Source organism: Lynx rufus, unplaced genomic scaffold (assembly GCF_022079265.1).
Source record: "Lynx rufus isolate CCGP_SWC_20201006 ecotype Redwood Valley unplaced genomic scaffold, mLynRuf1.p SCAF_5, whole genome shotgun sequence".
NCBI lineage: Eukaryota > Metazoa > Chordata > Mammalia > Carnivora > Felidae > Lynx > Lynx rufus.
In genome coordinates this window covers 75,605,681-75,617,774 of record NW_025814867.1, presented here as the reverse complement: position 1 = coordinate 75,617,774, position 12,094 = coordinate 75,605,681, and the positions used below count along the sequence as shown (strand labels likewise).

At 41.6% G+C, this 12,094-nt stretch overlaps 1 protein-coding gene across 5 annotated transcripts in view; it reads left to right on the top strand.

The window, feature by feature from the left end:
- ABCC5 (ATP binding cassette subfamily C member 5) overlaps window positions 1-12,094 on the top strand; it is a 79,478-nt gene that overhangs the window by 13,393 nt on the left and 53,991 nt on the right. For all 5 annotated transcript variants that reach the window (XM_047098574.1, XM_047098573.1, XM_047098576.1 and 2 more), the window contains exons 3-5: window positions 10,015-10,172; window positions 10,364-10,519; window positions 11,194-11,341. In XM_047098574.1, coding sequence (XP_046954530.1) covers window positions 10,015-10,172; window positions 10,364-10,519; window positions 11,194-11,341 — 462 coding nt within the window. The remainder of the gene's footprint in view (window positions 1-10,014; window positions 10,173-10,363; window positions 10,520-11,193; window positions 11,342-12,094) is intronic.

Here is a 12,094-nt window from a genome sequence, read left to right as displayed (position 1 = left end):
TTCTCTCCCTCTTTCTCTGCCCCTCCCCTGCTCACACTCTCTCCCTCTCAAAATGAATAAACATTAAAAAAAATACACACTAGATTTCAAAGACTTGGTACAAAAAAAAGTTAAAACATCTCATTAGTAATTTTTATTATTATATTTTCACATTACATAATTAATGTAATATTTATTATATATTACATTCAAATGTAAATAACATTACATTATTACAATTTTGTCAATGATGTATTTAAAAGATAATATTTTCTATTGGATTAAGTAAGATATATTATTAAAATTAATTTCACCTGTTTTTTTTTACTCTTTTAATGTAGCTACTAGAAAAACTTAAATTACATTTGTGACTTGCATTATATTTCTATTGGACAGCACTGAACTGATCTAATTGATCAAATGTAGTTTAGCCATTAATTTTGTATTAGGTATTTAATACCCAATAAACCATTGGATTGAAATTATTTTTTTCTTTTGAAAATTTTCCTTCATACATTACTATTATAAAGACAGAGTATATGTAGAGTGTTACATATCACCAGTTTGTTCTCCTGAGTACCTGCCAGTGGCATATTAAAAATCACTTCAATGTTCAGGGGCGCCTGGGTGGCTCAGTTGGTTAAGTGTCCAACTCTTGATTTCCACTCAGGTCATGATCTCATGGTTTGTGGGATTGAGCCCTGAGTCAGGCTCTGCACTGATAACGTGGAACCTGCTTGGGATTTTCTCCCTCTCTCTGCCCCTCTCCTGCATGCGTTCTCTCTCTCAATAAGCAAACAAACATTAAAAAAAAAAAAAAAGAGCAAAAGGAAGACTGATTTTTAAAAAATCAGTTCAATATTCAGATGATGTATGTTTGTGTTAACACTTCCCTCCTTCTTGTATGGGAGGTATATAGAGTTGTATCTTAAAATATAATTTATTTCTCAATTGATGACATTGCATTTAGAGGCTGAAAGAAGCTTTTGAACCAGTTCAGCAGACTGTTCTGAATTTCGACCTTTTGTGAATACTAGAAAGTAACCTGCATGAAGGCAGTGATTTAGAGGTGTGGGGTCTGTCCACTCTTGCATCCCTAGCACCTACAGCAGTACCTGGCACATAGTAGGTCCTTCAGTAAGTATTTATTGAATGAATAGATTAAAAAAATCATATATTTTTCAGTAAAAACTGGCTGTTCAAATATATCAGTTACCTTGTCATTTCTTTAGCTTTATTCCCCTTCCCCTTAATGTTAATTTCATTATGCAAACATTTTCCTTTTTATATTTAAACTCATCCATCTTGCCTTTGATAAGTTTCTGGCTTTGGGGGAAAATGGAGACTATTTTCCTCCCATAGCTCAACTAAGTAAGCAATTTAATTCTCTTTCTTCTATTTATTTCATCTTTTTAATGTAACTTTTTGGGTTAATCCCAGATGGATTAATGTGTGGAGTTGCCAATTTCCAATGTGGGGGGCATTCCCCACCCCACCCCACAACACCAAGAAATTCTTGGATACCAGCAGGATGTCTGAGAGTTCAACTCAATTCTGACTCTCTTCCGAGACAGCATCAGATTCTTCTACCTGTTAAGTGCTCAGACCTATAAGACTGCCCTCCATCTCTCAACTTTAGACACTAGTCGCCAGCCCCAGGTTGTTTGTTATCTTTACTTTTGACCCGACTGGCTATAGATTGAAGGTTCCACCAACTTCCTCGTTAAAGTTCTTGTAATTCACTAGAATAGCTCACAGAATTCAGGGAGACACTTACTTAAATTTATCAGTTTATAAAAGACATGTTAAGAGATGTGAATGAATAGCTAGATGAAGAGAAACACAGGGCGAGGTGTGGGGAAAGAGCATGGATCCCACCAGTCTCCTGAAATCTCCATGTGTTCACCATCCTGGAAGCTCTCCAAACCCAGTCTTTTTGAGTTTTTACAGAGGTTTCATTACACAGTCATTATTGACTAAGTTATTGGCCATTGGCTGATTCAGTCTGCAGTCCCCTGGTAGGGGGCAAGACTGGAAGTTCCAACACTTTAATCACGTGGTTGGTCCTCCCAGCATCCAGCCCCCAGCTTTGGATGAGGTCCAAAAGTCACTTTCATTAAGACAATAAAAGACACCTTCATCACTCTTGGCACTTAGGAAATGCTAAGGGGTTTTGGAGCTATGATCCAGTAACTATGGTTGAAGACCAAATATATACGAGAAATGTATTTTGGTTATGTGAGTGACCAAATATACATTTCTTATAAATCACAGTATCACAATGTGAAACCTGGATCTCAATGAATTCATCTTTAATCTGTTATTTGTTTTTCCCAACAATATTCACTGAATCATGTTTCTCTACCCTGTTATTTATGCTTTCATACAGCAAACACTTATAGTTTGAATATGTTAAGTCTTTTCTCTTGGTTCATTTCCATCTTTAATCCATTCAAACTTAGAATGTCGATAACTCACTTTACAGAATGTTAATGTGGTGGGATAAGCTTATTTTTATCTTTAAACAGACATACTCAGGGGCGCCTGGGTGGCGCAGTCGGTTAAGCATCTGACTTCAGCCAGGTCACGATCTCGCGATCCGTGAGTTCGAGCCCCGCGTCGGGCTCTGGGCCGATGGCTCAGAGCCTGGAGCCTGTTTCCGATTCTGTGTCTCCCTCTCTCTCTGCCCCTCCCCCGTTCATGCTCTGTCTCTCTCTGTCCCCAAAAAATAAATAAACGTTGAAAAAAAAATTAAAAAAAAAAATAAACAGACATACTCTTTTATTCCTGGCCTGTTTGGCCAGGTAAGCTTTTTAGGAAGGCTAGAGAGGAGAAGTTAGGCCTACAATCAAATAGTTGGAAGGATGAGACATCTGTGTGGTTACTGACAGGGTGGTATAAAGATAATTTTATTTTGTTTCAGTATAAGTCTATAATGTGTCTGTGTTTAACATCTGTTCATCTTTGGTTTAAAAATAATGAGGAAGCACATTTTTTATTTTTGCAATTAAATAAAATAGTTTTTTTGCATTCTAGTATTCTAATCATGTACTTGTGACTTTGACTTTGAAACTACCATTTGCTTATCATGAGGTTAGTTGAGAGAGTCAGAGTTAGAGAGTCATAGTTTATTTTAATCTGATACTCACCTTGGGGAAAGAGGAGAGCTGTTTATGAGGGTACATTTGAGGTCATCTTGTACAGTGATAGTTTATTTGCTTTTTTCTTTTGTTTGTTTGTTTGAAAGCGTCATAGCATAGTGATTAAGAGCCTCAACTCTGGAGCCTGGACTCAAATCCCTGCTGCCACTCAACATCTAAGTGCCTCCCTTTCCTCAGCTATAAAATAGGAGAAATAATAGTACCTACCTCATAGGGTTGTTATGAGGATTTAAATGAGTTAATACCTAAAAAGTATTTGAAACAATGCTTGGCACATAGGAATGCTGTGTTGACTTGGTATAAATTAATTTGCCCAGATATTCCTGTCATCTTCAAGTAAGTAAGCTGTTTGCCTTTACAGATAAATGCTAGTCATGAGATCTGGCTATAAACAAGGACAATTACTCTAGCTTCTTCTATTTCTTGCTAAAGTCCCGGGGTAGGTGGGATAGAGGCAGCTTTAGGTCAACAAAATAAAACTGAAATTACTAAAGCTAATAGTAGTGGGGGAAGAAGGTTCATCAAGAGGATGCAAGTGCCAGTTGACCTGTGAACTGGACCCTTACAATTGGAAGCTCCTCACTCCCTCCCCCATCCTTGGAATGTGGCTTCCACTTGCCTTCCCCTCTCCCAGAAGCTTCCTGAGGAACACAGTCTTGAGATAATAATGTGTTGTTGAGACCATCTGGACTGTATACATGACTGAACCTGGTTAGGGCTTCTATATAAACTTTTAAGACTCTGGCAGGTGGGTGTGGAGATGTACTCATTTTGTCACTCAAGAAAAGTCTCATATGTAAATTCCCTTGCTTATCAAACCTGCCACCTACCAATCTGAGGTGGTTTGCCTCTTTCCTTGGTCTCTCCTTGCCCTGCATGTATGGGGGCCAGTTTACAAACCAACTGTTGGCAAGCCAGTCAGGAGACCAAAGAAATGGCCTTGGGAAAGAGGCATCCTCGTTGGGGGAAATCCCTGGTTGGCTATCTACATTGATGTGGGGAGTGGTGGCCTGTATGTTAGATGCTTGTGGACCACCATGTGAGTACTAGGACACCCTGAAAATGCCAGCAGGTCTGATACACATTTGAGAAACTATACATAGCACACTGTGCTCACTCTGCCCAGTGAGCATTCATTGTGAGCTGACCTCTAGTCTGGGCAGCTCTGCTGGCCACTGATGCCCAACTAACTAGAGGCTGAAGCTTGGATCAGAAAGTTGGGTAAGGGCTGAAGTTAGAGAAGGACATGCAGTTGTCCACTATTCAGTTTTGGGACTGGCAGACTAGGTGGGAGAGCAGGATAATAAGTTGGAGACCTTAGTCTCCATTTTGCCATTTTGCCATTTTGCCATTTTGCAAAGCTAGGAGGGTGTAGGCTTCTGTGGATTGAGGTCTGAGCACTTGTGACAAAGCCTGATTAGGACTCTAAGAGGTGGCTCAGTCGGTAGAGCATCTTACTCTTGATCCCAAGGTCCTCTTGATCCCAGAGTCTTGAGTTCAAGGTCCATGTTGGGCATGGAGCCTTCTTTAAAAAAAAAAAAAAAATGGATCTAAGAGTTGTAATTGCTGGAAAGTGAAGAGAATGAAGGGGAGAATATTATGGTGATTGGCAGTGAAATAGACAAAATGCCCAAGGCTGTCCAACCCTTAATACAGAGGAAAGTTCCAAATAGCAATTACTCAAAAAACTCCTAAGAGAAAACTTGTACTCTCTCTGCCCCTTAACGTTGTAAATTTTATCATGTCTTTGAAATGTAAACACCCCAGGAGATAACCAAAACACTGCCCACAGAGAGTGAATTTAAAAATAGGGAAAAAGAGGGGCGCCTGGGTGGCTCAGTCTGTTGAGTGTCTGACTTCGGCTCAGGTCGTGATCTCATGGATCATGGGTTTGAGCCCAATGTCAGGCTCTGTGCTGACAGCTCAGAGGCTGGAACCTGCTTTCAGGTTCTGTGTCTCCCTCTCTCCCTGCCCCTCTCCTGCTTGCGATCTGCCTCTTTCCCTCCCTCTCTCTCTCTCTCTCTCAAAAATAAATAAACATTAAAAAGATTTTTTTAAATAGGGAAAAAGAGGCTTTTCAAAATACCGACTGCTATAGAAGCTCCCTTGCCTCAGAAAGCTTTGGCCATGGAGCGCCTGATGGCTCAGTCGATTAAGCATCCGATCTCGGGTCAGGTCATGATCTCGCGGTTCATGAGTTTGAGCTTCACACTGGGCTCTGCTGACAGCGTGGAGCCCACTTCGGATCCTCTGTACCCTTCTCTCTCTGCCCCTTCCCAGCTTGTGCTCATGCGTACTCTCTCTCTCTCTCTCTCTCTTTCTCTCTCTCAAAAATAAATAAACATTAAAAAAAAGAAGAAGAAGAAAAAAAAGCTTTGGCCGTGTGAGAAATACCTGATTCACAGCTAGAGTTTTGGAATGAAAGCTACAGGGTCTCTGTGTCTGCATGTTACGTAGGTCTATGGACATATATTACATATGTGGTGTTTTTCTACCTCCAGAGGGCATTGCCAAAATTACTATGTAAAAGAGTTCTATTTAATTGGCTTCAGGAAAAATAAATTTAAATATCAATAATATACTTCTGTAAAACTGAAAAAATTTTATTTCATCTGCTAAAAGGACAAAGTTTTCTTGAACTATTGGTCTGGTCTAGATGAGACTGTGAAAGGTTTTTCTTTACCTTTTAAGTAATCTGCCTAGAAAACAAAGATTCTATGGTTTATGAAAATAATTTATTGCACCTTATGTTACCTTTATTTTAGAAAACTGAGTCTTCTCTATTAAAAGAGCTAAGTTTTTTACAACTCTGTAGCTTTCTGTATTAGCTTTTGAAGTCTTTAATTGTCACTTTGGCAAAATGGGTAACTAAGTATTGTTTCATGGTGGCTGTAATCTAATCAAGTGTTTTAAGCCTTTTGATATTTTTGACAAACTTCCCCCAAATCAAATTCTTCTTTTTAATTGTTTTTTTTTTTTAATGTTTATTTGTTTTTGAGAGACAGAGAAAGAGTACAAGCAGGAGAGGGGCAGAGAGAGCAGGAGGCACAGAGTCTGATGTGGGGTTCAAACCCATGAACTGTGAGATCATGACCTGAGCTGAAGTTGGATGCTTAACTGAGTGAGCCACCCAGGTGCCCCACCCCAAATCTAATTCTAATAAAGTCTTGTTCACTTTGAACTAACTTTGGGATTTTTCAGAGGGTCCCTAGAAACATCTCAAAAGATGTATTCTCTGTACTTGTGAAAGGAAGACATTGAACTAATTAGGCTTAATTTGTTTGTTAAATTTCATGGGAAGCATTGTCAAATAAGAAGTGATGCTCAACTTTCTTTATGTTGTTCCAGAAATTGTACACAATTCCTAAAAATCTGATATGTCCTGGTTCAGTCATAATTCTAATTATTATTTTTAAAAGGATGTCACAGAAATAATAAAATTTCTTCCCCCAAGTTTTCACTTTTTCTTCTTTTCTAATACATGATAAAAAAATTTTTTTTAGATTTTTTATTACATTTATTTATTTATTTATTTTTATTTAAAAATAAATTTTTTTTTCAACGTTTATTTATTTTTGGGACAGAGAGAGACAGAGCATGAACGGGGGAGGGGCAGAGAGAGAGGGAGACACAGAATCGGAAACAGGCTCCAGGCTCTGAGCCATCAGCCCAGAGCCTGACGCGGGGCTCGAACTCACAGACCGTGAGATCGTGACCTGGCTGAAGTCGGACGCTTAACCGACTGCGCCACCCAGGCGCCCCATATTGATTTATTTTTGAGAGACAGAGAGAGCACAAGTGGGGAGGGGCAGAAAGAGAAGGAGACAGAATCTGAAGGAGGCTCTAGGCTCTGAGCTGTCAGCACAGAGCCCAACGCGGGGCTCGAACTCACAAACTCTGAGATCATGACCTGAGCTGAAGTCGGACACTCAACCGACTGAGCCACCCAGGCACCCCCCAAAAAATTTGCTTAATGTTTATTTAGTTTTGAGAGAGAGAGAGAGACAGACAGGGTCCGAGCAGGGAGGAACAGAGAGAAAGGGACACACAGAATCTGAAGCAGGCTCCAGGCTCCATGCTGTTAGCACAGAGCCTGATGCGGGGCTGAGACTCACGAGCCGCGAGATTGTGACCTGAGCCGAAGTCAAATGCTTAACAGACTGAGCCACCCAGGCGCCCCTCTAATATATGATTTTAAAACGTTCACAGTTTTACTCCAAGTTCTGCTATAGCCCCATCCCACAAATTTGGAAGTGCTATAATTTCTTAGCGTTTTGTTCAGAATATTTACTAATTTCCATTTTATATATTTAACTCATTATTTAGAAGTGTGTTGGGGTGCCTGGGTGGCTCAGTTGGTTAAGTGTCCAACTCTTGGTTTCGGCTTAGGTCATGATGTCACAATTTGTGGGTTCAAGCCCTGCATCGGTCGCCATGCTGACAGTGTGGAGCCTGTTTGGGATTCTTTCCCTCTCTCTCTGCCTCTCTCCTGCTTGCTCTCTATCTCTCTTTCCAGCTCTCTCTCTCTCTCAAAATAAATAAATAAACATAAAAAAAAAAAAGAAGTGTGTTGCATGATTTCTAAATATTTGGAGATTCTCTTGTGTTCTTTGTTACTGAATTTGAACTGAATTCCAAAGTGGTCAATGTATATATGATGTCATGTGATGTCAGTCTTTTGAAATTTGTTGAGGTTTGCTTTAGGGCCCAGCATGTAGTCCATTTTGGCAAATATCCAGTGTGCACTTGAAGTGGTATTATTTTAATTTTTATCTTCTTCTGAAGCTTTGGATATCCAACTAAGGCTCGTCCTCACAACATTCTATACCTATTCTGTACGTATTCCCAGTTTCTACTTCCTTATAGTAGGTGTGTTTTGTATTTTTAGTATATCTTTCTCCTTTCTCAACCCAATGGCTTTCTTCTTGTTGTGGTTATAGGCAGCCTAAAAGTTAAAAAAAAAAAAAAAAAACCTACCTTTGTTGTACTTAGTTTGTTATTAGGTTCCATAGTCCCTAACCACAAAATAAGTGTTCACCTAATACCTAAGTACTTTATAAAAGAGTTAATTCTGTGGCGCGTGGGTGGCTCAGTTGGTTAGGCATCCGACTTCGGCTCAGGTCATGATCTCATGTTCTGTGAGTTCGAGCCCCACGTCGGGCTCTGTGCTGACAGCTCAGAGCCTGGAGCCTACTTTGGATTCTGTGTCTCCCTCTCTCTCTGCCTCTCCCCCATTCACGCTCTGCCTTTCTCATTCTTAAAAAATAAATAAACATTAAAAAAAAATTTTTTTAAGTTAATTCGTTTCTTGGTATTGATTCATTTATCATGTTAATGTTGTTATGTTCTTGAAACTGGTCTACCTTGCCTTTATCAAAAGGGAAAAAATGTGTTTCCCAGTTGGGAGGGCTGTGTACTTTCCCAATACTAAGCAGTACCTTATCTTATCTGAAGATGCATAACTGTGTTGTGAACTAAAGCTATTGTATTTGAAGAGAGAGCCACCTAGGCATCCAGGTAACCTCCATGTATGAATTCATTTCCGCCAACATTTGAGTGGCCTCTGTTCTGTGTGGAAAAGAAGTGGTGCATAAAAACGGAGACTCTGCTTTGTGGAAGACGGTGTGTTAGGTGCTGCGCTACTTAACTTTTCTTGATTTGGGGATCTATTCTTTCTTGCTGTTTCATAACCATTGCTGGAAATAATTTGTGACAGTGTGAGAAAAGGATGATGTGCTTATAATCCATATCTGAGGAAAATAACACCTCTCTTCTGCAACAGGAAAGTGTAAACTTTTAATTACTTTTAGACTAGACAAGGATACAAGCGTTCAAATTCTTGGCCCACCGTCTTCTGCCTCAGTCAGACTTTGAATTACATGCATTTCTGTTAATGTGATTAAGTGGTATTTATAAAAGCTTTGTGGTAAATATGGTTGGTTGACTTTGTATTTCAACTCATGGGACCCTCAGCTTCATGCTGCAGATATCTGGGTATTGGAGCTCTTAGCTGTGCAGCCAGGTGAGAGCCCCTATTCTGCTCTCCCTGCTGCTGATAAAGGAGAAAGGGGGGAGACACGTGTACATACTGGCTTTTCTGTGTGACAAGGGCTGTTTAATTGGGGATGATTGTGAAGTTCTTGTCATAGAAAATGGGCGACAGAATTTGCAGTTAGTAGTGAAATAACTGACTCTCAGTCCACATTGGAAAATGAAAGATAAAACATTTTGGTGATAAAAATATAAGTTTTAGGGGCGCCCGGATGGCTCAGTCAGTTAAGCATCCGACTCTTGGTTTTGGCTCAGGTCATGATCCCCGAGATCGAGCCCTGCATCAGACTCTGCGCCGGGCATGGAGCCTGATTGGGAGTCTCTCTCTCTCTCTGCTCCTCTCCCCTGCTCATGCTCTCTCTCTCAAAAATAAATACAATACACTTTAAAATATATATAAATTTTAGAATATATAGCACGAAGAGTGAATCTTAATGTAAATGGTGGATTTTAGTCAATAGTAACATATCAGTATTGGTTCATCAATTTTAATAAATGTACCACCCTAATGGAAGGATGTTACTAGTGGAGGAAACAGGTGGGGAAGAGGTGGGGAGATGAGGAGGTATGTGGGAACTCTCTGTACATTTTGCTCAATTTTTCTGAACCTAAAAGTGCTCAAGAGTTTGGAAGTTCTGTGTAACTGGTTTAATGTTCCTCAGCAAGTTCTTATCATACAAGTTAGTTTTAACCCTGAGTCTTGGGATTTCTCAGGTAAGACGAATCTGGTTTGCAGTTTGAGCTACTGTGTCAGGTAGATTTGCCCCTCTGTTTTTGTAATGTTCATTAACTGTGCCCCTGCCTTCTCTATCTGTTAAAACAGTTGGAATGCCAAGATGCCTTGGAAACAGCAGCCCGAGCTGAGGGTCTTTCCCTGGATGCCTCCATGCATTCTCAGCTCAGAATCCTGGATGAGGAACATCCCAAGGGAAAGTACCATCACAGCTTAAGTGTTCTGAAGCCCATCCGGACCACTTCCAAGTAAGAGGCTCTGCCAGTTAATGACTTGTCTGTGAAGCACCAAAAGCATTTTTGAAAATTCGGGCTAAGATCAGACCATTTGGGAAGACCCATTTATAGTCAGGAACCGTTTGCTAAACAGCGTATTATAAATGCTGGCTAGCCTGTCTGTGTGCACTGACAATTTTGTGCTTTGGGTTTTCTCTCCTTAGACACCAGCACCCAGTGGACAATGCTGGGCTCTTCTCCTGCATGACTTTTTCTTGGCTTTCTCCTCTGGCCCGTGTGGCCCACAGGAAGGGAGAGCTCTCAATGGAGGACGTGTGGTCTTTGTCCAAACACGAGTCTTCCGATGTGAACTGCAGAAGGTAGGAGTCTCTGGTCCACCCTGGTCTCCCACATACTGGGTGCGTAGGGCCTGAGCTAGGAGGGTGGGTCCGGCAGTGTGACGCCCTCAGCTCTGTGTTCATTTAGGATCTGAGCTGTCCTCTGGAGGGAGGGTAGCCTGGGGATGACTTTCTCTTTGCTCTTCTGCTTTATCTCCTATTTCACCTTTAATCCTGTTTTAACCACGGGCTTTCTCTCTCTCTCTCAGCCCCGCTTCTCTTCCTGAGTCGACAGGGAAATTATGTTGCTGCCTTGTGACAGAATACATTTTTGTGGTAGCTGATTATCATGATTAAAATCTAGCTTACAACTTTACATTTGACTACAGGATTCTTCAGAAAGGGTTGGGGACCCTTGAGGAAGGAGCTCTTAGCCATGAGCATATTCTGTTCAGAGATAATTTTTCTGGGGGGAAGGAAGGACTTTTGTTCTCATTATTTTCTATGTCATGAGGGGCTCCCTATACAGGGTAAATATGTAGTTACCCAGGAAGGGTATTTTTTTCCCAGAAGGTGAAGTCCATGTACACAGTTTAAAGGAGAGGCTCGTGTGAGTGGTGTCAAAGCCTGGAGGCAAAAAGCAATGGCAGGAGGGAATCTAGGGAGTGTCTGTTCACCTGGGGAGATGTGTAACGAGGACATGTGCCCTTGTTAAGACTAGAGAGACTGTGGCAAGAAGAGCTGAATGAAGTTGGGCCAGACGCCGCTTCCCTCCGAAGGGTTGTGTGGATCTTCTGCCGCACCAGGCTCATCCTCTCCATCGTGTGCCTGATGATCACACAGCTGGCTGGCTTCAGTGGACCAGTAAGTTCTAACCATCCTTTCTGACAGTCTCCAGGGGCCCGGCCATGGCCAGCTCTAACACTCTTGTTCTGTTGCAGGGGTTGTGCTCACCTTTGGGCTAGTTAGCAGCCTTAGAGTTGCCTCTAGGTCTGTTGAAAGGGAACAATCGATTCTGGAGTGAATGGTGGCTTGTCAGCAGCTGGAAGGATGAGGGGCCATGTTGCCAGAGGAGAGCTGGACCTGGCTTGCTTTCCTGGGGCGGGTGAAAATGAATGATTCCAGCCCTGTGCAGGACTGTGCTTCTTTGCTGCGTGTCTACATGAAATGACAGTCTTGGTTTGGGGAGATGGTGTCTCACGGTGCTGTGAGTGGGCGAGAGCGGCGTTGTGTGGCGTAGGTTGCTGAGCCAGTGCTGGAGTCACACCGAATGCCTGGAGGCAGGGTTGTCACGTGTTTGGCGGTTCCGTGGCAAATGAGCCCGAAGAAACTAGAGGAGCGTTGAGGTTTTTAGAGTCTGACCTGGAGTCTGCTGAGTTCTGGTGTATGGTGTGAACTGTGCTGTAGGTGTTGGGGTGGTAGCCATGGTTTTTTCCTAGTGTGTACTGAAGCAGGGTAGGTAAGAGAGTGATGTTCACGCTGTTCTCTGGACACCTGTTTCTTACACCTGCTGTGCTTCCTTACACTTGAGACGTTGATTAAATCTATTCTCTGCATATTTGCCTTGAGGCATCGGAGCAGTAATGCTACTTATACTGTGCATTTTCCGTGTGTGGG